This window comes from Simochromis diagramma, unplaced genomic scaffold (genome assembly GCF_900408965.1).
Source record: "Simochromis diagramma unplaced genomic scaffold, fSimDia1.1 OVJJ01000481.1, whole genome shotgun sequence".
NCBI lineage: Eukaryota > Metazoa > Chordata > Actinopteri > Cichliformes > Cichlidae > Simochromis > Simochromis diagramma.
Genome location: NW_024386898.1, coordinates 2,178,792 through 2,204,654, shown reverse-complemented (window position 1 = coordinate 2,204,654; position 25,863 = coordinate 2,178,792). Strand labels below are relative to the sequence as shown.

General features: G+C 41.1%; 1 protein-coding gene across 8 annotated transcripts in view; it reads right to left on the bottom strand.

The window, feature by feature from the left end:
• ablim1a (actin binding LIM protein 1a) overlaps nucleotides 1-24,230 on the bottom strand; it is a 36,415-nt gene extending 12,185 nt beyond the window's left edge. The window contains exons 1-6 of one of the 8 annotated variants that reach the window (XM_040034425.1): nucleotides 23,318-24,230; nucleotides 8,438-8,575; nucleotides 5,247-5,430; nucleotides 4,576-4,685; nucleotides 1,632-1,758; nucleotides 1,415-1,508 (exon numbers count right to left, since the gene is read on the bottom strand). In XM_040034425.1, coding sequence (XP_039890359.1) covers nucleotides 1,415-1,508; nucleotides 1,632-1,758; nucleotides 4,576-4,685; nucleotides 5,247-5,430; nucleotides 8,438-8,575; nucleotides 23,318-23,408 — 744 coding nt within the window. In that variant the 5' untranslated portion in view covers nucleotides 23,409-24,230. The other 7 variants (XM_040034421.1, XM_040034426.1, XM_040034423.1 and 4 more) reach the window with 7 other exon arrangements.
• Between the last annotated feature and the right edge of the window lie 1,633 nt (nucleotides 24,231-25,863).

The window sequence follows — 25,863 nt, the reverse complement described above, 5'->3', positions numbered from 1 at the left end:
TTTTAAAAAGATGAATATGGTGGTTCAAAACGGCACAGTCAACCTGCTTTCAAGTATCCGACCGTCCGGCTTTGTACCTTCCTTTCATAATGTGCTCCAGTAAAATGGTCTGACAGCTAGAGCGCCCAAACTTCCGTCTATACTGACGTACCACTTTGCATGTGGAGCGTTCTGTTAAAAAGCCCAAGCAACCTTGACCACGGGTGATAAATATCCAAATGAATCGCCTGCTGTATAACAACCCTCATTAAGAGGCAAGTGGCTACTCAAAGATATGAAGCCACAGACTAATATTTGCATTTTACTGCATGAGAAAAAATGACTGTAGAAGAAACTTTATAGTGCCTTCTACCCAGCACTCTGCCAAACTCAATTCCCTTTCAGCTATAATAAAAGTACTTCTGCTACATGTGCAGCGTACCATTACAGACACTCTCGATTCCTCTCGATCTCTAACAGCACCGTTAATGACCCCTACATTAATAAGCCATTCGCACTGCACTCCCAAAAGGAACAGACTATATGCAACCTGCTGATGGCTTTACAGTATTTGGCCTGGGTCTTGGGTCAGTGATTAGGCTTTCAGACTTTGGCTTTGGCTTCACTGATCCACTGGCAGCGGCTCAGGGATGAGACCCAGCAGCCTTTTCCTATTGTCATAAAGGCCTGCCTTAGTGTTGGATTACTGTAAGCCTGGTTGGCTAGCAGTGACATTTTCATACCATTAAATGACACATAACTCAGTGTCTGACCGGATCACTGTTTGCAGAACAAGCAGGCTTGCATATGCTGGAGATACTAGTGAACAGACACAGTGTAAAGGACATGCGTGTTTTTTAAGCGCAGTTCTAATAATGCCTAAAAAGTGTTTCATAACAGGTGATAGCACGGGGATACCAGTCACTTTTTAAATGTCAGATCACATTCCCTCTTATATAATATTTATATCATTTATGCCTGAGCGTGCTTTTGCAAATGTGTATTTAGGCAGGAGTTGAGAAGACCTAAAATCTGCTAAGAGTTAATCTTTTAGTTGAATACAGTCGTGTCAAGAGTCTGTTTGGCTCGGTGCAGAGGAGATTACACCAGAGATTATCAAACTACATTTCACAATTCTGCTCCATGCAACATCCCCTGTGTGTGTCTGCATGAGAAGCAGAAAGGCAGACACACTCTCAAGTATTAAAGACATCTGAATCCAAAATAATGCAAACAATCTAAACTTTAATTGTACTTTCCCAAAAATTATGATTAAAAATCATTTAAATTCTAGTGATTTAAGGATTTAAACGCTCAGGATTCCCTCAAACTTACCTAAGGCAGGTTCTCAGGAAACTCAGAGGGCGGCCACACAAAGAGATATCTGCGCATACTATGAGTTAAATGTGATATGGATGCGTGTGCGTGTCCTTACCTCTAGCACCTTCCCTGTGATGAATTGATGGCACGCCTCACACTGAACTCCAAAATGGGTCTGGTAGTCCTTCTCACAGTAGGGGGCGCCATCCCTGTGAGGCGAGAGAGACACACGTGGAAACGCTTGACAGTGAAATATTACATGGAGCGTGAACCCTGTGCAGGCCTAAATTCAAGCAAGCAGCCTATAATCACAGCAGATATGTGCTCCTTACTTGCTGATGTACTCCCCGGTCAGCACTTTGTTGCAGGCCTTACACTTAAAGCAGCCCAGATGCCACTGTTTGTCCAAAGCAAGGAGAGCCTGTCCGTTCTTAATGTCTCGGCCACATCCTGCGCAATCTACGAAAGCAAGACAATAGGCGTTGTTTAAAAAGAACACACACACAACAAGAACATGAGTTAAAAGTTGAAGGAAGAATCTAATTAATACTTTGTTTGAAGGTTTGTTTAAAATAAAAGCGCAGCCTTTACATACTAGCTGAGGCATCTTGTCACTTCTGATCCAAGACACTAGATGGTGATAGAGTGTAACCAGCAGCGTTCTGACAGCTGCCGCTTCCTATCATCCACTTCTCTCCTATCATGGTTCTAAAAGCTCCATCCATAAGCAAGTAGGATCCCGAGGCTCTAAAAGTGTAAGAGGTTGGTTTCTAAATGAACAATCTTCTTGTCATCTCTTTTTTAATGAATAGAGGATGAAAGGAACGCAGAGCCGACCGCAACCACAGGGGATGATAACTACGTGAGGCATAACAAGGTTGGGATGATGACGTGAGCAGAATCAGCATGCCTTATTTATAGGTGACCTTGTCTAAAAGCTCTCGAAACACCAACAGAGACACCAGTGGGGGATGAGGGAGGGAGAGAGGCAGCTAGAAAGAGCAGGAAGAGGAAGAGAAGGAAGAAAGAGAGGATCCAGAAGAGGAGGGGGGGTTTGAGGGCCACACAATCCAGGAAATGCACGGCCATGCATTATTTAGCGAGACCTGTCCTTGGTGTTATACATAAAGGAAAACGGATGGTCTGCACATGAGGCTGGGAGAGGTGGAGGATCTCCCTGAATGCTACAAGTTCTTTGTTTTTACTTCAATTGTAACTAGGTTTTAAGGGAACTCCTGCACTGTGATGTGGAAAAGAACCATTTTTAAACCTGCTTAACCCCTTAGGATTTCACTTCTGCTTTGCCTTCTGCTCACCTTACATACAAGGTCTTAAATAATCAGGCCCAGTCTTATCTTAAAGACTACATAGCACCATATCACTCCAGTATGCTGCAGGCTTACTTGTGGTTCAGTTGACAGACACCCTCTACTTTTAAGATCAGATATAAATCTTTCCTTTTTGTAAAAGCTTATAATTAGGGTTGAATCAGGTGACCCTGAACCCTCCCTTAGTTACGCTGAAAAAGGCCTAGACTGCTGAGGGCTTCCCATGATGCACCGAGTGTTTCCTCTTCACTCGTCTCTTTTCACTCTCTCTGTTTATTTACCTGCATTTAATCATCATGTTATGATTAAACTCTGCTTCTTTCCACAGTGTGTCTTTGTCCTGCCTTCCTTCCCTCACACCTGACCAGTCACCACAGATGGCCGCCCCTCCCCAAGCCTGGTTCTACCAGAGGTTTCTTTCTGCTTAAAGGGAGCTTTTCCTTCCCACTGTCACCAAATTCTTGCTCAGAGCGGGTCGTTTGTTTGTCAGGGTTTTCTGTCTATTATATAGAGTCTTAATATTACAATATAAAGCACCTCAGGGCAACTGTGTTTTGGTGTTACAGTATATAAATAAAACAGAATCAAACTGGCAGTTTGGCATGTAGGGAAATTTACTTTTGTGCCAAAGGTTTGACGATCGCTTGATACCACTTTATCATCTTTATTTATCAAATATGAACCTTCCCGGCAGTATTTTCCCAACGGTACCTGAACCTCTCACTAATTAACCGTTTTTAAAACAATAAATCTTGTTTGTTTAATCATTATGAAAACAAAAGAGTGAAAACTATTGACTGACTAACTTACAGCTATAACTTCATGTCAAATACAGCGGAAGGCAAAATATCAGACTATTAGTTTATTTGGCTTCAATGCCGGAAACAGTTACATACAAACGGTTCTTTAAACCGAGAATCTCTAGATTCATTAAAAAGAATCATTAAAAAGAATTTTAATGTTAGAGTGCTTGACCAGAGTGGACCCTACTCATTACACTACACAGCCCTGTGGTATATATTCCCCATGATCCCAGGCTCTGTTGATCCCAGGCACAGCTGTGCGAATATTCTCTTTAAAATTCTCTCTAAAAGTTTATTTTTCTTTTATTTATTCATTTTTGTTTGCTTAATCAAAGATGAACACCAGCTTTTCTTTACTTTTGAGTCTTTTTGATCTGCGGTTCAGCATTACTCTTGAACTTGCTTGGCCTGATTCTAGCAGCACCGACTATCACACAGTTAAACGTTGAGCACATTTAGACAAGGAATTATTGAACATGCAGCTTTCCTCACAGCCAAGCTGCAGCAGCACCTGCAAGTCTGGAGCTTAAAGTGTGCACTTGTGGTGACGTGGCTTTGTAGACGTAACAACAATCCAGCATGCTGCTGATTATCTTGTGCTAACTACATCGGCCTTTAGAGCTTTTCCAGTGTGTCTCTGGGCAATCGCTCACAACTGTTTAAGATCTCAAATAAATCGAGAAACACTTTTTACAGAAGTCATTACTGGTTCATGTAACTTCTCAAGTTAAGAATTGAAATACTTTAAAATTACCATGTGGATAGAAATGACTATAAGTGTCTGTGGGTACAAAGTTTATGAGTAAGTAATGAAGGACCCACGGACAGGCACAACTCCACATTTATTATAGATTTTCACATTGAACTGATTTTAAATTAATGCTAATAATGTGTGGGCAAGATGACTGATATGGACCTGAAAATTATTCTTCACAGCCAAAATATTACCACTAAACTGACTGGTCAACAGCTACATTAAATGCCACGTATGAATCAGGTCTGGAGGCTACGATTTTCCAGACTTTTTGTTTCTCTAAAACCAAATAAATTCCAATAATTCACTTTCAGTTCAAGTGTAAAGTCTATCAAACTATCATTGTGTGAAGGTTAATTCCTTGTTTGTGTAACAGACAATGGCTACTCACTGCTGGAGCCCAGGATGTCCTTTGGTCCTGGAGACATGGGCTCGACACAGTATTGACAGAGACAGTCCTTTCCATTAAAGGTCACCCTGTCCCCGGCAGGAAACGGTCGTCTAGAAGCGGGGTGACATCAACAACCAGTCAACAAAGCTGCGCTCCCATGGTAAGTGTAAGAGTTTATTAGCTGTGACTTGCAGGTTGTTTGACGGTGGTGAAGATGACAGGGCCCAATGATGCGGATGTATGTCAACACTGTCAGCCTGGGGAGCTCATTTAGTCAGATGACGTAGACATGACACACAGCATGCTACTGTAAACTGTCTACTGGAATTACTCCTGCCATGAACTTTGTTTGTCCATGACAATCATTCCACGGAAAATTTAATTGTAGCTAAAATGGAGAGGCACACATGAATCCAAGAAAGTAAGACATGAGCAGCGTTAAAGAGAAGCACCTGTGTTGATTTTGCTATATTATAGAAGATATATTTTCAACTCAGAATATCATGTAACTGCAATTAGCAACTTTTCATACTTCACATCCCATATTTTATATTTTAGAGCTTATTTTAACACCTTATTGCTGCTTGTTGGTGCTCATTATTATTTTGCAATGCAATCACACTTTTTCTGCAGTCCACATGCCAACCTGGTGAAAGCAGTGAATGTCTTACTTGCAGATGGTGCAGACGAAGCAGGAAGGGTGGTAGGTCTTGCCCAGAGCAGTAACCACTTCTCCCTCAACAAAGTCCCCACAGCCATTGCAGCGGGTACCGTGCATGCGTTGGTAGTCCAGCGTGCACAGATAGTCTCCATTTTTCATGAAGAAGCCCCCCTGGGCAAGGTCACAGCCACATACTATAGGAGACACACAAATTGGCACTCAGTGAGTCAGGTCATTTAATGCTTTAAGGCGTTCAACCATCAAGGCTCACAACTTGTCCATGGCTCAGTGGCTTTCTTAACAACTGCTAGCCTGGAGTGTGTGAAATGGACGATGACTGGAAAATCACTGAAAAACACATATTAATAGCTCTGTGTGTACAATGGGAAGCAGAACGAAAAATCCTCTCATCAGCAGTGTTCACAGCCAGGCTATTAAAAAAAATCTTCTCGCTATGAAACATTGTTGCATTTAGAGTTCACGTCTATCAGTCTGCACTACTCTGGCAAGGCTTTTTTCACTTTATAGGTTCAATGCAACAACAATTCGGCAATTGTCCAGCCCAGGAAATAACTGTGATCTGTTTTGGAAGATAACTTGCTCAAAATGTTTGGTACTACACTGATAGCCTACAACAAGCTTCCTTCTATTCAAATGTAACCTTGTCATCTACACAAACATTCAAAACTGACAAGGTAAGAAATAGAAATTCACAAACAACTGAGGTGTTTGTGTGACAAATAAAATATTTTTACTACTCGGAATTTGTATGGCTGAACTTTGTGTTGGCATTAAAACTGACTTAAATAATCATATGTGTGTAATAAAAAAAATCTGTGTGCATAAAAACTATCAGTTAAAGTAAGTATTTGTCTTTCATATAGTACTCAGAACATAGTATTCACTTATTAAAGAACATTATTAGATTTTGTTTTAGGAATTCCAATTACACTTTACATTAAACAGAACATCAGTCATTGGAACATAATGACAGAAGGTTGCACATTTTCATCATCAGCTTGCCCGTACGGAATATTTCAACCCTCCATAATAATCACTCAATCCGTGCAGTTCACCATTTTAGCACCGAAGAGAGAGCCTGCGAATTTAGTAGCCCTTCGGAAATGCCAGAGCTAAGAGGGAAAATATTTTGATGTTTGAGATAACTGCACCTAATCATTCTTATGCAATGAGGCACGCTAAATCCTGGGGATGAATGGGAGCGGGTGAGGGAGTGAATCAGATTTAATTGCATTAAGACTCAGACATGATGAGATTAGCTTGTAAACTAAGTGAGTCAATAGGAAAACCAGCAGTGGAGATTTGATGTCCAGCTGCCCTGGCTTTTCAAAAGATACATGCCATTATGTAAAATGCCTTTTTAGAACCTCAGTGAGGTCGACTTATTGAATTGAAATGAAAATAACTGCAATGAAACAGAAACTTTTGTGCATTTAATGAAATTAAAGTGTACAAAAGGAGGTTATTTGGGATCCATCTGCAAAGGCATCTCTGAGTGTCAGAGCTCAGTCAGCCTGAGGATTACTACTAGTGAGGTTGGAGACTGATAAAAGCATACATCCAATTAAAGCAAGGACCAGGACACCGAGTCTTTTGGCTACTAAAGCTGTACTAGTGTCTACTTTGGCAACCTTCTCATTATCCTTATCATGCTTTTATCACTCCTGTGGCATGCACATGTAAAGGACCAAATTAGGCACTAATCTCACCGTTTGCTTGTGTTATTCTAGGCTCTCGATGAAGTAAGCTAACTCTTAGCACTCCAGTCTTGGATTAACTACAAAGGTTTTAGCAGGGCAAGACCTGAGCTGGCCCGAAGTGAGATGGGTTGGTCAGCTGTGGGTGGCTACATAGTACTCATGCCGGAGTGCTAGAAACCTATCGGTAATAAAGCTTAATGAACAAGGATTTGCACTGTCTCTTGTCATAGTAGACAGGATGGCACTTTAATTGAACAATGCAGGTCTGAGAAGTGAAGACGAGTCATGCCACCATGCATCCGTCCAGTCGGAAGGTCACAGAAAGGACGTTGTGGCATTAAGGAACTTGACTGGTCCTATAGTTCAAACTTTGTATGGACGGGATGCATTCTGGGACAGCAAAGGAAGAAAGAACTGTTTATTTGCACTATCGTGCTTCCTGAGTACAAACAGCGAGGAACATTCTTCATAACAAAACAAAAAAAAAATCAAACCAGTTCATTAAGTAGCACGGACTGAATGAAAGGCAGCTAATGTCCTACTATTGTGACAGGATCAAATTAGCAGAGAATTTTAAAACTCACACTTTGGCTGCCAATTTTCACATAACTCCCACATTTTTCTTCTCCCGTTTAGTCTTAGTGGTATGAAAGATCATTTTTAAATTGTAAACACATGACTTATTTACTAACAACTGGTCTGTATTTTAATATTAAAGGCTTTCTGACATGGAATAAAGGTGAGAGAAATCACATGCAGTAAATACTAGTAAAGATATTTACTCATATATAATCCCCAAAGCAGTTTACCTTTTTACTGGAATTCTTGGTAACACTTTATAATATGGCACAGGAATAACTATGCTATAAATAAATTGAAGTAGTGTGTAGGCAATTTTAATTAATGCATAACTGCATGATTTTAACAAACAATATTTCCTTATTTTCCATCCTAAGTACATTATACTTTTTCGGACACATTAGAGAGTGGATTAATCTTTCATTTTTACATCTTTACTTTGTTACATCTCCATCTTTATTATTCACATCAAGCCAGCTTTTTAAAAATACAATCCTTTTGAAGGTTATGTTTGAAGTGTGGTTGAGGAGAAAAAAAAAGATCATAATCAACATCAAAGGTGTAAAAAAAAATTAGCATGTAAAAATGCAAGATAATAATCTAAGAGAGGAAAATATTGTTTGTTTTTCTGCAGAATTGCTATGAAATTATGTACAAAATACTTCCACTGTACTCAAAATTACTTACAACATAATTTGTGTTTCCTTCTCATGTAAAATACCAGAAGTTATGCAATACTTAAAATTACTACTTAAATTTACTTACAGTATTACTATTTCTTTGTTTCCCGACTTGTTATCCCCATATTCTAGCGTACCCAATTTATTTATTTGTAGGAAAATATAATTTGATTATAATTTCAAATAAAATATGTTGAAAATGTATTTATTGTATACTGTACCTTTACATGTGAAGCACTTGAGGTGAAAGTGCTTGTTCTGCACCCGGAGCACCTCGCCCTTACATGGCTGCCCACACTTGTAGCACTGAATTAGGGGCTTCTCTGTAGAGTGGTGGCGTGTGTCCTGCGCATGAGCCACTGCAAAAGAAAGCAGACACAATATCAACATTACTGCTGAGCTGTAATGCTGATGAGCCACGGGAATTGCTAGACGTGGCAGTCAATACGGTTTTTGTGACATCTCTTATAGTCAACAGTATTAGCATGCTCGGCACAAGGACCTGAATCTGCAACATCTCACAAACACCAGAGCTGAAGAACAAGTGCTCAGAGCCTGTCAGCGTAAAAAGAAAAGAAAAAGAATGACATTGAGCAGGACAGCGCAACTTTGGGTTCTTGGCCAGAGAGACTCTCTGGAGAACATCAGTCTAAATATAGTCTGTCTCCGTCAGTTGAGGATGGACAGTCAAAATGCTGAGGGGAGCAAGGCTTGGTAAATAGAGCACTAAAAGGGTATTGATAAAGACTGTTTCACTATTGAGTTTAATGTACTTTCATTCTCAAAGGAAAACCTAATTTAGAGTTATGGACCATTTACTGTCTCTGGCTAGCTTATCGTCCCAATAATCATTTGACTCTTTTTGACATGTAAGCGCAAATAAAGCTAGAGTCCATCCGGCAATGGGGTCACACTAACTGCAGAACCAGTGACTTCTGAGACAACTCTGCCTGCTGACAGCATCTTTCCTGTTTGTGACATTGTTGCACTGGCAAATCTTTGGACAAACTGGCAGACACATAAACACTGACACAAAACCACCTGCTCCAGTAGATGTCCTCAGGACCACATTTTTGAATGAAAACACAGACACACACGCTTAGACTCACAAAGTAAAAACCAGCCTCTAATAAAACAGAAGAGACGTCACTTTTGCTGTGACTGAGCAACTCATTCTATAAAAGCCATGAATGAATAAAACAATGGTAGGCAGCAAATAACAGTTTTATAAAGGCAGACACATGTCCATGATGTACTGACAGTGTGCACGCATGAGGAGAAAGCGAGAATGTAAAGGAGCGGAGCCACTTTATAAAGGACACGAGTCTTTTAGTGCCGCTTGGAGCTTAATGTTTATGTCAGCATTCTATCGCGCTCAAGATGACAATGTCAGCATTGCTGATGTTATGAAGGTGCATTGCTCACTATGTTAGCGAGCTTAGATTTATTGACTGTTAACGCATTCATATACATTGGTGGTAATTATTATAAATTACTACCAATCACAAACACAAGAAGGTCTTATGCAGTATACACCAAATATTCAAATTTGGATTAATTGAAGATTAACTGAACTAGATTAATTGAAAAAAGACTGTTGGAACTACACTTCATGTCACTCCATTTAATAGTTATTATTAATCTAATGGCTCTCTTCCATAGTTTCCTGTTTCCTCACCTCCATTTGTGGCAGATGGCTGCTTCTCCCAGAGCCTGGTTCTGCCTGAGAGTCTTCCTGTTAAAAGGCCGTTTTTCCTTCTCACTGTCGCCAAGTCTTTAGCTTACAATATAAAACACATTGAGGCGACGCAAGTCAGGGCAATCATAGGTAATTCCTATGGGAACCATGAATGTCTAGACCAAGAAAAGCGCCAGTCTATCAAAAAAAGTTGGTTCTGTGGACGTGAAAATTGGGATGGTATCCGAGGATAACCAAACTCAGTGAGGCTCATCTTTAAGGCCATGAATGCCTATATCAACATTCAAAGCAATGGAACAAACTGAGAAACAGATTGAGATATTTCAGTCTGAACTAAAGTAGTGCAACCACAGCCTAACATGGCTATAACATACTTGTTGTTCAGCCTCAGATCTTAATGTACAAACACATTTAGACATCACGTTCTTGGTGTGAGGTATTTTGACCATCGTTAGAATTATATAAGGCTAGGCTATTAATGGCAAGCAGCACCAGCATTATTTTTAGATCCACAATGTATCAGCATATGGCATTCCTCACTTAACACTTTGGGCATCCCTCTTAAAGACAGACGTTAATCTGCCACTATTGCACGGAACGTAAATACCGCTGCAGTGTCGCACTGCACACAGCTTATCAGCTGTTTGAAACCAGCAGATTATTTGACAGTCGGGAGCTTTAACTGGCAAGGAGGCTTTCGCTTTTCCTTCTTTTGTTACTTCTTTCTGTCTCTTTTTCAAACAAAGACATACCCACACAAATATGCAGAGTCACAGTGAGAACAGACATGAAAGGCTCTTTTCTCTTTCTGCTCTGCAGTAGATCATTAGTCTGCAAGGCTAAAATAAGACACCGCCAAAATAGCGAATACTGAAATAGTATCACGAACAATCGATGGTCTACCAAAGAAAGAGATTACTCTGGACTTCTGATGACTTGCCCTACCTTGTGTCCCATTATTTACGTTTAGACTGGCTTACTAATGTTTAAAGACGGCAGAAAGAGAAGTCCAATTATTTTAAAAGGCATTTCAGCTATTTTTGATTTAAACTTGACTAAACCTTTATTGTGGCAACTCCTAAAAGGAATAACAACAACATAACATTATTCTATTTACATTTTGAAACACAAAGGTACAGAGTAGTTGTGAGATAACAGAAAAAAAAGGTGGACTATGAGTGGAGGATCTTTCTCCTTGGTGTTTCTGATGTGATTACACTCAGCAGGACAATGACTCATTTCTGGGCGAACCAGACTACTGTAAGAGTAAACGGAGTCCCAGCAGCTCTGTATGTGACATTGCACCTTGATGGAATCACAGAGGCCATCTGGGTAACCGCTCTCATGAAAAATATCCAATCCAATAAGTCAGCCTCAGGAACATGCTAGAACAACTTAAAGGCCAATTCCATTTCCTTTTCTTTCTTTCTTTTTGGTCGCATTTACTCGTACCAGTAGTAATAACACTGTGCTCATGAAGGAAACTGACAAGATTTAGTAGTATAAATCAAACGAGGAGGAAATTTTATATATAATTGTATATTTCTAACGATGGTCTAAATGTTAGCTGATCAGGCCAACTTGTACAAAAACTGACAAATGAAGTAACTACAATGACATAAAACCAAGAGCTAGTTTAATACTTTAACTTAACGTTAATCAAATAAAAAATAACTAAATACCTAAGTCAAATATCAAATGAACAAAATAAAAAAAAAACATTTAAAGTTGCTGCATCTCCAAACACCCCCATTAGCACTTCCTCTGTTTGGGAATGCTACATTCCAAGGCCCATCTTTTGTTTATTTGACACATGACCTTAGCTGCCGGAAGCCTGACAAGTGAAATGTGTGTCAAAAACGAAGATAAGAAAATGTGTTCTACAAAGTGCTGGTACATGAGGTTGCTGACTGTGCCAGCACAGCAGGTTACTGGCTTTCTTTTTAGCAATCAAAACAACTTTTATAATGTTGCTATAAAACAAAATAGTAAATCAGCAAGATGTCATGTGATTTTAAAGGCTTAACCTTTAAAACTTGATTCATTAATAACTTAAGAAAGGTACAACGAGCTGTAAACACAGAAATGTCATACAAACATCGTTCAAGTTAATATTCAACAATTAGCATACCTGACTACCATAGCATTTTCTGGATAAAGGCCCAGTAGTTAAATTGTAACAAATTAATTGCTTTTTTTTCAATCCCTATCCCAGCTTTATTAAAGGTGCCTTCAAACAAACCCAATATTTCACACACTTTACAATGACTTAAGTCACTGCTAGCACTAGCAAGCTAGCTAAGACCACCCAAAGTAGAAAGAAGTTAACTTTGGAGTTACTGAGAATCCCTACCTGAGAGCACCTACCTCTCCAAAATCAAGCTACATTAGCTAGCTAGCCTGTAGCCTGTCTACTAGACCTACACTAAAATGTTCTGAACTCTCAATCAAACTTCAACAAAAAGCCACTTCAGCAAAAAGTGTCTGTACTACTTCGGGTTAATCTGTGTATTGCTGCCTTTTATAGTTGGCATAATGGAGGGTAAAATGGTGCAGTGGATAACACTGACCTCACCAGCTAGCATGACCGCTAGGCTAATTTGTGAATCTTGCTTAAAGAGTATAGAATAGGCTTGAATGACTGCATGGCAAAAATGTGGCTATGACTGTGGCTTAGACTGTGAATACAACTTTATAAATGCAACTGCAGTACATCATTGAATTTTGACTTATGTTTTTTTATACATCAAGGCTGACAAAAAGGTACAATATGACGTTTGCTTTTAGTTCCTGTTTGTTCTCCTAAGGGAAACAACAGACGTGGCTCTTGAACTATTATACCTTGGCATTTGGGGCTGTACTTATTGCCTAAAACGATTACGGATGGTGATAATTCTTTGAATATGTTAATACAAGTTAGACCTTTCGCATTACACAGGCATTGAACCAGCGTGGTGATAAAAATATTCAACAGAGCAGCTTTAAAGTAGATATTTTGATTTGATGCCAGTTTCTATTTTTAACGCTTCATAGTGTTGCGTTGTCAGTGGGAGACGACAGCCCGGCACGGAAAAGTCAACACTGCTAACGTCATAACAGGTTGACAGAAATCCAAGACAGATGTTTGAATCCCATGCACAGAGGATCTAAACGCTGAGGTTTGGATGGGAATCCATAAGCGCTGTGTTTTTCCAACTTTGCCCCGCCTCTGCCCCGCTCTGTAAAGTACTGCCTTTGCCTGAGTAGTGGCTGCACAGAGGGGGTTAGGAAAAAATGAAGCTGAGACGGGTACTCTACATGGCATTTCATTAAAACTTAAGAACCCTGCACAAAAAAGGCTGCTAAATTATATGAAATGCTACAGATTGGCTCATTTACAGGATTTGTCCGGACATAAAGCGCCTTTCTGAGGGGCTTCTTTCAAACATTTAGCAGTCCTGTATACATTCATAACTCCACGTCTATAAAAGCATGAGTTCAAGCACTTTTACTTCAGCATCTTGGCATTTTAACAGATCCATTATTGAGTCTTTAGAGGTTCATGGGACAGGAGCAAGATGCTGCTCGGTTTGCCAGAATATATATCATATAATGCTATAAATAAGTAAGTATGCAGTACATGAAGCAACCTCAGCACAGAGCAACTTACTGTAAAATATATAGTAGTACAATTTTTCCAACTGCTGATCACATTCCTCATTCTGGGCTGGATGTGTTGGCTATGCTGACAGGGTGAGCTGTCCTGCCTCATCACCAGAGGATGAAGTGACTGATATTAGCCTAAGCACACAATGAACGCATGCACACACACACACACACACACACACACACACACACACACACACACACACACACACACACACACACACACACAGTAGTGAGGGAACAATAATCAGCAGAGCATCCCAAAGCCAGGCCCAGAGAAAAGGGGGCTGCTCTCTCCATATTCAACCCCCACCCCAGCCCATTTAAGCTAAGTCTAGCTGTGTTGGCAGTAATAAAGCCTGAAGATTATACTCAGGAGGGAAGTGAGAAAGGTCCTCATGAATCCCCCGAGGACAGATGTTTTTCTGTAACACGTGCCTCGGCCTCACTGGCTAATAATAATGGAGCGGGGCTGTTGACAGAGAGCGTAGGATTTGCTGAAGAAGCTTCAGACTTTGTTGCTTTCATTTCCTGCCTTCATAGACCCCGAGGTATGCAAAACCATAGTAGAACTTTGGAAATGCGCTGGGAGAGGGGGAATTGAATTAAACAATAGATGAGAGAGCGAGATGAAAAGATCTAATAGAATATTCAGTCGCTCCCTCTCCCTTTGTTACTGTAAGACTCGCAGACACACGAGTTTCCAGTAGAGACAAACAGCAGCCATAAGGGAAAGTGTGTGCGTTTGTAGAGTATCATACACTAGACAGAGGGACACACCAAGGGGGGGGGAGGGCAAAGGCAGTCATCTCCACTCCTTGTGCCCATGCCAGTACTTGAGTCCCCAGATCTTCATAGGCAACAAAAACACACACATAGTGCCACCGAGTACAACCCGTTTTGGATGGAATATTCTGGGAGGAGGGTCTGACCCAAGATTAACATCAAAGGCACAAAATATGCCAATGTGCTGTGGGACGTGTGCCTGTTTGGGGGAAGGGCATGTGGGGCTCTTTATCGCTCAGACATAACAAGGAGCTCTTAACCCTCCCCTCCATGAATATGTATGGTGGTATCCAGCACCTCCACACCCCTCTGCCCCGCCATCAGCACCCCAGACAAAGCACTTCAAACGCAGGGCACAAATTGCAGAGGGGGGAGTCCTATCGGCCTCCACCAGACCCCCTCTTTAAACCTTTAATAACTAATCCTCAGGGACCTGAGCTTGAAATAATGATCTGCACTCTGTGGTTGAACGCCACAGTGCAGTTCATTGCAGATCATTTGTTGTTGAGCAGGTACACAATTATAATAGAGAGAGACTCGGAGCACAGTTGCTTATCAAGAAGGAGACAATGGAGGCTTTATAAACTTCAAAGCCCCTCGTGATTGTGAATCTGATGATGACTTTGGGTCTTTGCCTCTCAATGACAGCCCACGAAGGCCCCGCACTCCTGTCGTGTTTCCTGGGATAATCACACTGATTGATGCCTGGCAGGGAGGATGTTTGTTGACTGGCAGAATATATGACTACACTCTGCATTCTTTCATGTGACTCTCACCCACGTCACTCGTGTTGTTTCAGCGTGTATATTTTGGGTCAGTGGCCATCTCTTCCTGGCTGACCACTTATCTCATCTGTGTATTCTAGTCTTGTGTGCCAGCTGTACAAACAGCGAGTGTCTGTGAGAGCCTGTGCTGCACTCATGTCTGCGAAAGGGTTTAGCTCCTCTTTCAGGGGCTAGACACTGGCAAGCTTCAAAGATGAGGCACCACTGCAGTTGTCTGCAGCAGAAGCAGCACTCTGCAAAATCACTAGAGGCAGCCACAAAGGCACATGACATTAGACTTTCGTGTCAAGAGGAAATCTTCACACTGTGTAAGAAAGAGTGGTGGGAGTTGGCGTTTCATGAGCCAGGTGACATACATGTGATGATGGCTACGGTCAGCTGGGCTTCCGACGCAATTTGGCACAGGAAGCATGAGGATGAGGGTAAAAGAATCAGCTCGGCCTATAAATGTACACAAATCTCAGGCACGTGTAACTCAAGCTCAGACTATCTAAGGTACACATGGACCCAATAAATTACAAACTATTTCAAGGGTATTTTTGGCTTTGAAAATAGGGCAGCCGCCTGCAAGCAGACAAAACGCTAACACTGCAATCCCTTGATTGTGATTCATCTTTATGAGCATACAGTGCAATCCAGTATTGGCTCAGCTGTGCGTCCTGATGGTACCGAGCCCACCTGGCCTCAGACAGGTTGTTTTATGAGATCCCGGGAGAATACACGATGAAAGCTTGGGTTGCAAAAACATTCCGATAGCTTCCTCTTAAGAGGAATGAAAAACTAGAGGACCCTGGACAAGCTTTCTGTCACCGACAAAGCCCACAATGGAACAGGAAGGTAGTGAGTTAAGTCTATGGAAAAACTTTCAGAAGGGAGATGAAAACGTGGCAGCCAGAGGTTACGGATGTTCTGCCAGCACGGGGACTTGGTGGTGAGAGCCGCTTTACTCGTGGCCCAGTCAAATCCACATGAAGGGAAACAGCTCCAGAGCTGGACACCGCCTCCAGCCACGAATGTGCTGTCAGATGCATACTCACATCTGACCAAAAAAAAGAAAAAGCCTTTGCACATGTTTTTTTTTTTGGTGGTAGAAATATTTTCAGGATAAAGACAGAATTATGATGAACTATGTTTGGCTACACAAGCATGCACTGCACAACTGGAGACATGCCTCAGTGACTTATTACTGTGATCTTAACATCCAGTCCATTAGGTTTAAAGTGTAACACCTTGTTTTGTATAGTATAGTGATGAAGTGTGATGGATATACACTGCGTTTGAAAGTCACAGACTCGTTCCCGGTACAAAAGCTACTCCAGTTTGAGTTCAGTTAGTCATCTGCTCCTTGGCAGAGCTTTCACCGCTCCTCTAAATATTTTTAAACAGGAGATTTTCTTTACTCTAGAAAGCTGTCTTCGCTGCTGCTCGCCTTGAGTCATGCTGACAACGGTCAACCTCACGAGCGCATGCCCCGGCAAATTGCAGGGAATGTTAATATCTCTAAACGACAACCCCTGACTTCGCTTCGTTCTGCCCACACAGCCAGGCGACCTCAGTAATAGGTGGAAACAATCATCTTTTTCTTTCAACAGGACACTATGAATGGGGCCACAGCTGACAACAATGGAGTGTACCTTTTAGATGGTCACCATGGCAACGGCTGCAGACAGAGAGAGAGAGGGAGAGAGAGAGGGAGGGAGAGACAGAGTGCAGGTCCACAGCTCTGCGCAGTGTGCCTCCCTACACCAGTGCTCCACTTTTCGTCTCTACGTTACCTCGCTATTTAGCCTCTTTATAAAGATGAACTGTTTAATCCCAGAACTATGACCCTGAAGGTTTTAATTGACAAGCTCCTATATGACAAGCCAGATGCTGTACATTTACATAAAGCCTGATGCAGCCAAATTAAGCAGACTCCAACCCAGGCAGCAGCAGCAGCAGCTAGAGAATATCGACAAGGGCGTAGCATGTTCAAGTCTGCTTCTCTGAGGGAACATGTTGATGTGCTAGAGATGCACATTTAGACTGAGCTGTTAGTCATACTTCTTCCAAGCAACACACACCCACATAGAGAAGACCACCCCCATATTACCACATCATATGTCTAAATCTCTAAAAATAATCAAATCGGAAATCAGAAATTTAGTCCAGTCAAATCGAATTCAGCCAGACACAGGAGTTTAAAGCCAAATGGACATACTGCACGTCTATACGGTCTGCAGACAGTCAACAGCACGACAGGCAAAACAAATCCCGTAATAACACACTCATGACAACCTCACACACACACAGTCATGACCGCTGGAATACCTTTTTCTTTGACCATGACCATTGGAATCCAGGTATATCCGCACCAGAAAAGGCTCTGAAGATCAATCACCAGAAATACCCGAGCTGCTAGATCCCTTTTTTTAGTCAAGACTGGAGCACAAAAAAGAAAGCCAAAGCACCAGAGAGAGGGAGAGAGAGGTGTGGGCGCTGCTTAGCGCTCCTCTCAAAAACAGCTACAGCGTGGGGTTTGCCTCCCGACTGCCTGTTTTCCTCCCATCCCTCTCCTCCTCCTTTCCCCCCCTCCACACATCCTCCTCCCTCCTCTTCCCCTATTGCTCCCTCTCTCAGCCTCTCTGTTGTGTCAGCCACCTCCTCATTGCAGCAACCAGGTGGCTGCTGATGCCTCTGTGTGACCAAAACAGTAACCCCCCCCCAAAAAGAAAAAAATCCCCACACCTGCTCACATGTAATGACACAGATTTTTTCTTCTTTTTTCCAGTTGCAAAACCTTATTTCTAACTGTCCTCCATTCCAAAGTGGGTGGTGTACTGCGATTTATCAATACTCTGAAATGCAAATAAATCTATTCCACAAGTAAGAAGTTCAACATTGAATTATTCTGAAAAAGCACCCCCTTATCACTGTGCTGTACAACAGACACTTCAGCAAAGACTGTGTTTCAGTACAACAGGGCAGCAGGTGGTGATCAATGGCTTTTTACAGTAAGGCAATTAGCCTGCTGTGCTAAAAGAGTGGCTCACTGAAAACTTTCAGTATTTGACAGATGTATTAAAAAAAAGCAGAGCACAACAGCTTTAAGTAAAAGTAAAAGGCTGACTTCTTTGAAGTATGTTTTTGGACCAGTAAAGCCAACCTTAATTAGAGTGAGAGCCTTAACTGCTAAAAATCTCAGTGATCATGAGGGCAGCAATGCAAAGACCAAAACGGGCCATCTAAGGTTGAAGGTTAAACTTCCTGTGATCGCGAACACGAGCGCTGTATTAATATCTTCGGAGCTCCAGTCCCCTGGAATCCAATTACACAGAGCACAGGAGAGCATGATCTAGCTAGATGAACATACCGGCTCTTATATCATCTGTCGCTTAAGTAACCATATGAAAAAAATGACTCTATGAATGAAGTGCCACCTCTGTGATAAAAAAATAAAAAAAACCCTGCAAAATAAACAAGACTCCCATCTGCTAGAGATGCGACAACATGCAAAAACAAGAAAAAAATGTATGCACGTGTGTTATGTAACTGAAGCGACACGTTTTGTTGTACTAAAAAGAAACCGCATCGAATATATGGAATTATTTTGGAATACTATTTCACTCAGAGCTGACAAACTAGGGTATAATGCATTAATAAAGTTTCTTATTTGCTCTACGGAGAATTTAAAAAGTTCTACTGATGCCCAAGGTGCCAGTCCAGTGTTTCTAGAAACAACAGCGTGGAAAGATTATGACTCCAAAAGTAACTCAGCAGAAATTAGGGACCAAATTTGGTTACTGATCAATCCGTATTCCTATGGCTATGTGCGAGGAACAGCTTTTCATCAGCACTGCCACTGTAAATCCTAATGCAGGCAGCTTATTATGCATGCAGAATGCATTCACCCACTGCAGTGTAAACTGTGCCACCTTCTGGAAACCAATCATCGTACCACAGTTTCCACGGGGCGTTTTCTCCTCATCAAACAAACGGGCGACATGCCAGGGAGGCAAATGGTATAAATAGTTGCCGGACGTTACTCCGAGCACTCCACCCTTTTTTATTGTAAAGAAAGGGAAATATGTCATAAGTGTATGATAATTAAAACAAAAATAAAATCCAGTAAAAACTAAAAGAACACTACGAGGTTTGCAGTCCACCTACTAACTGCTAAATGGAGCACAAAGACATCCTGTTACTGCTCCTGCTGTAGTGGACCTATTATCATCTTGACTCTTTTAATAATCTCTGTAGGAGCTGCAGGACAATCATGGTACAATAGGCTTGCCAGGAGCAATTCCTGAGGAGCAAAGCCTATTATCCACGGATGAAAGGTTTCTGCTGTATTTCGCGCACCTATGGATGATCCATGTCTGACTGTCAATTAATAACGTAGCCTGTAAATTAGCAGGTTAAGTACTGTTATCATCTGATACGAGCATTTCATAGTAATTTGTCTTATGGGTTCAGACCACAGCCAAACTGGCAAAAATGATTATGTTGCAAAAAAAAAAACATCACACGTGGAGTAAAATAAAGTGAGGACAGGCTGCACAGTTATCTCCGGCTTTATAATTATGGTTGCAAGACACCAGAGACACACATTGCACATACACATAAATGCATGAAAAAACTTTTTTTTAAATATGCATTTTGAGACACTCTGTGGACTGGAGGATGATTTCTAGATTTTTATAAACTTGACAGAGAAAACAAATAACTAGGATGCACTCTTAAACTCTTTTGGAGCACAGACAGACTTAATTAACTCTCTCTCGCTGGATAATGACAGGCACTTCACCGGCTTCTATTTTAAAACAGGTTACAAAACAGTGAGAACTTTTTGAACACCAACCCTGTGCAACCTGGCGCACTTCTTTAAAGCGTATTTCACCCATTCCAGATTAACATTACTGTTATGTAGCCACCCTGAACACACAGAACTATATTTTTCCAACAAACAACTTCATTGGCATTTTTTGAGAAATGTTTTAACAGTTTACCAAAACATAAAAACCACTTTTCTTTCCCCCTTTTTTGTTTTTTACCCACAACCCACACGGGGCTTAACTTGTTTTCATGTTTCTTTGAGGAATCGATGAAATATTTGTTGACCCCTGGATAACAGCACTTGGAGAGCAGGGTTAGTGCCACTCACATTCAAACAAACAATCATCAAGTGGAATAATGCAGGAGGATTTATGGTGTGGGAACACAGAGCTTGTGTTGGGTTCAGCAATCATAGGCAACAATAGGCTTCGGGAGTGGTTATGGCTGAATAAGAGGATGACTATTTGTTCATTTCTGAGTGCTTTTTACAAACATCTAGTCTTATGAAAATCATAGAATTTATCCAGTCTCCCAAAAAAAATGCATATATATTACTGCATATAAGCACTTATTGAATGTCACTGTCTCTGATTGATCTTAGCTGACAGCTAACCTCTGTGAACTTTTATCTGAAACCACCTTCCTTAAAGCTGGAAGCTCAAAATCACTTTTAGACACCAACATTAGAAGGAACTTGCTGCCATGTGGTTTGCAAGTATTTATTTTAAGGACAACTCAGTGCCAAGCAATGATGTTTTTTACTACTTTGCCTGGCATGCAGTCAGAGAATGCATAAGGTCTGGAAATCTCAATCTGTATTAATGCCCATGTTCTAATCCTGATGTAAGCCACCATGTCACTTCCTCATGTACTGTTGTACCGTCGGCTTGGCAAAATTCAGCAAAATTGCCCTCGCATATGGCTTTGAATTATATAAGTATAGAGAGGAGGGTGATGAATTTTCTAACGTTTTTTTTTTATGTTTTCTGTGAGACTTTTTCAGTGTAATCATTGCATAACTCATGCAAGTGAGGCTCGCACAAAGAAACACAGGTCAGATGTGGAAATCCACAAGAGGTGTAGTCACACGCTGTCATCCAATTAGAACAAAGTGATCTCTGAGCAACAACTAATCAATTCACTTCGAGACACCTACTCACAAACAGAGCAGCCAGACTGCAATAGAGGGCTAAAATAAGAGTCTTTTGTTGTATAAAACAACTGCTAAAAAAAGGGCCGCTAGCAGGAAGAAAAATTATAAACTCTAATGTAACTTCAGTTAAAAGTGTCTTAGACTAGATGCACAGTCTATTTTTTGCATGTTATTGTGAATGTTTTATTGCTCGCACTGAGGTAAGGTAATATCACTACAGTTAGTTTTTATTATTTGGACAATAAAAAGCCTATAACAGAAGCTGAGTTAATAAACGCTGATCCTTATGTTTTAACCTGTCCTACCTGTAGCGACATCGTTCAGCCTCTCGCTTAGATAATAGTCATTAGGGTTGAGGTACGGGAGCTGCTCCATGTACTGTTTAGGAATCAGGTACAGGACTTCCGCCACATGTCCATCCTCGATGATGGACATACGTTTTACCGAGCTCTTGCGTTTTACTCGGACGCGGTTGACACTTTGGCTGCGGCTGGAGCTGCACAGTTTGCTCAGGCTGTTGAGGTTGGGCACAGTAGGCATGGTGCCCTGCTCTCCTTCGACCGTCCCACAGAGAAGGGCGAAGCACTGCAGGTAGACGTCAGCCAGTGTTGGACTCAGACTCGCTCTGAAATACTTTCAGCCTTGGACATCGGGGGTGAGGGGTGTTCACAGAGGCACAGAAGCGAAACAAAGGAAGCTTGAAGGGTAAATTCAAAAGAACGCATCGTTAAACCTTGGCCCGGTTTCAAGAGCCGATGAACCGCCTTTGGTTAGGGTCCCTCCATCCATCACTTTTCAGGTGGCTTTAGGTAGCGTAGAGTAAGACGTAAGGAGACAAGCTTGCAGTATGAGTGTCTTCAGCCCAACCAGCTTGGTGCCTTAAGCTGCTTAAGGCTGACGTCGAGCCACGATTATCTTCTGGGTGGGGTTTGATTTGTCTTTACGTTTTAAGTTCAATTACGCTGCTAAATAACAAGATCCTTTTTTTAATCTTACATTAAGTTAGGTTCACACACAGAAAGAACAAATGGATCATTGTAGAGCATTACACTGACCCAAAGCATTCTTTCAAGGTTGGATTGCCTTGGGAGTCTGCCAGTCCCTTACAAGGTCAACAACCAGCAAGGTCGTTCCAGCAGGCAAAAACGCACAAATTCACTGTTCCTCATCAGCAGGATCAATAACATCTAAAGATCCTGTGAATACATTAGTGTTAAACTTGAAATGCAGACAAGTTATCCCTCCATTAGCATTGAAATTGACGGCTACATCAATAGGATTTTGCTAAATTGCAATGCAGTAAGAACACATGTTCTGGGTTTGAGTTAAATTTGCTTCTGCAAAGACTTGCACAATGTCATTCATTCTTGGCTCATTTCCTCCAGCCAAGAATCCATTCACATTCCTTGGAAATCTAAGTTTTTCATGAGGTAAAATCCACTGACAATAACCCACTAATGCTTTAAACCAACTGAAAATATGATAGTTTTGTTGACACAGAGTTGCTAGGAAATTGCTACGTAGTCACCAAACATATTTCAACATAATATCAACTAAGTGCAATAAAACAGAAAACTCCCTCCTGACATCTTAATTCCATCAAGCAGATAAGAGTAAATGAAACTTGTCACGAAAGAATTAAACCAGAGTAGCGCACACTTGATGAAAAGCATAGCAGACAGTGACAAAGCACAAAATTTCCTTTTAGTCTGGAGATGCCCGGCTTGGCCTGCACTTCAAATTTAATGAATTTCCTCTTTGTCTGAGAGGGTGCACAGACAGGATATCTGGAGGTAGACTGGCTGCGTATAGTGCTATTACCATCAGGTACTTATCTAATTTTACTTCCTCTGGAGTCTGCTTGCAACCACACCTTCATTCAGGTAGTCAGACTTTCATTACAGGCAAAATAAAAAGTGTGACAGTGAAAGAACATGTACAGTCTTACACCCACACACGAGGACACATGTACCTGGGAGTAGCTGAGGACATAGTACTCTGCTGCAATGTGGCACTGCCCTCCAATCGTCATCCAGTCTGTGGTATGTTTGCCACAACTACCCACACACTCGCAACTCAACACGCTTAGAAAAACAAGACTGCTGTCCCTGCGCAGCTGAAAATCAGTAGAGCACGTAAAATGCATCACACACATTCGCACAGCCTCTGCTGTTTCTCCATCCTTATCAACGCATAACAAACACCCCCCCTCTCTTACCATCTAGTCCGAAACAGGAGGTGATTTTTTGGGCGTAGTTGCAGAGCCCATCGTAGCCAGGCTGCTGCCTCACTGTATTCCTCTCCCCCATCTCTACACACTCCCACACACACCGTCCCGTCCGGCAGTGCTTTCACTCCTTCCACTGCTCATCAATTATTCAGGCTTTTGCCAGGACACATGCATGCGCGCGCACGCCGACCCTCGGAATTCGCACGTACAGTACATAAACACACAAACACACTGGGAGAGAGAAAAGTGCTGAGGCAGAGGGTCGTGCCGTTGCAGCGTGAGCAGCCCTCTCCGATGGTCGGATGAGAAGGAGACATCAGATTGGGTTACTGCAGAACGGAGCCGTGCCTCCTTTTTCATCCACCACTGATCATCAAGATAACACTGCACCGAGACAGGTACGCTGTGCAGGATGTGCAAACTGGTCAAGGAAAGGGCGGGGCAAAGCAGGAAGTGGAGGAAAATCACAGATGCACTAAGGTTTATGAGGCACACTTTCTTTGTTCATAGTAACTTGAAGTCCTGCATAATGAAATTACTTTCAGGACAAATTAAGTTACCTATAATTTTTCAGGCCCACAAAATTCTTGTGACTTTCATTAGTGCACATGCACATAAACAGCATGTAATAAAACGTACAACTGAGTTTGCAAGTTACAAAAATACTTTGGAAAACAGGGCGGCATTTCTTCACAGTGATAGTGATGAAAGAACAAAAACATTACCTCAGGCATGGGCGAAACTTCCCTTAACACCATGCCTTTGCTAGGAAAATGGGGGAAAAGTGCGGTGATTTATTGAAACGTGTGTACGCATATATGGAAATAAAGTAAATGAGAAAAACAAAGAATTGGTACAATTTTAAAGAGCTTGAAATATGATCTCCTTTGTTCTCACACAGCCTGAACTCACCTACACTACAAAAAATACTTTTGTTACATAAGTAGACTGTAAAATGTTATATTTAATGGAATCTGGTCAAATTAAATTTACTTGATTGGTTTATACCAGGCACATTTTCCTCAATGATTAATTTTATTTGATTGATTGATTTAAATAAAAAAGCTTTGATTTTGATTTCTGTTGCATTTTACTCAAAATTATTGCTACATGTTTACTGAAGGCAAAGAATACTTTTTTTAGGAAAGCATTCTTCTAATTTATTTAAGTAATCTTCAGGATTACGTGACTGGAGGCCAGTCCATGACTGATAGTGTTCCACTGTGTTTCTATCCAAGTACGCTTTTACTGCATTGGCACTTTGTTTATGGTCAATCAGACAGTTTCCAGATGGTATGGTGGATCAAAATCAAAATGTTATTTTTCTGCTTTCATAATTCCATCAAATTTTGACAAAATCCCCAACACCACAGGCTGGAATGTAGCCCCAAACATGATATAACCTCCCCTGTGTTTTAGAGACTCGTTGCTGTACCTCACTCCCAACATCTGTACATATGATGTAACAATGATTTGAACCAAAAATGTTCAAATTTGACCCGTTGCCACTAATTTCCAGTGCAGCTTTTGCATATTTGGCACACCTCAGGCTTTTCTCCCTGTTTCCCTTTCTTTAAAATGGCTTTTTGGCAGTGACAATTCAACTGAGATCATTTCTGTTGAGGCAGCAGATTAATCAGCTGAAGGGCCAGATGTATGTCTCTGGTCCTGTGTCAGCTCTTTTGCTGGATTTTTTCTGATACTCTTCATCGGTCGTAGATAGCTTTGTAGGCCTACCATTTCTTCTTTTATGCTCCATTTGTCCAGTTTCCTCAAATTTTTTTTACGGAAACAATGCTTTTTTTCAGCTAATATCATTCGCTGTAGCATTTTTCATAGATTCAGCAAGTTTTCTGTTATGTGTAGAAACAACATTGAATCTTTGCCATATCTTAAGTGCATCTTTTATGCCTGGATGATTCACAGGTCAGTGTTAATAACTGCTTTATATTCTAGGGTCAATACAAAGCGTCTTGAGGTGACTGTTGCTGTGATTTGGCGCTATATAAATAAAACTGAACTGAAAGGAATTGAATTAAAGTTTTAAGAGGTTCAATAAAAAAACAAAAAAAAACCCCACATTTGTCTGAAATTGTTCAGGTACAAGGACTGAGTGAAAACACACTCAGTGTCTAAAGAAAAACTTTCTTTGGACATTGGTTTCCTGAGAAAGTCTGGAGAACTATTACTCAAGACCACTTTGAAAAAGTGACAGGACAGTCTGGCTCCTTAGAAGCAAAATATGAAGAAATGAGGGGTGGCCAAAAATGTTTCCACAGTTAAATACATCCATAACTTTTTCACAAATCCCACTAACATACTAACTAAAACGATCATTTAATCTGATTGGTGGGTGTAATTAGACATTTAATTACACCCAACTGAAAAATTCTTTAGGAAAAAAACACATATGAAAGATATTTTCAACACAATTTAAAGCTCTACAAAGCAGGAAACCACATATAAAATCCAACATGCCAGCCTATACGACACCCGGGGTGTAGCTGAAAACATCATAGCCCCACATATTAAAG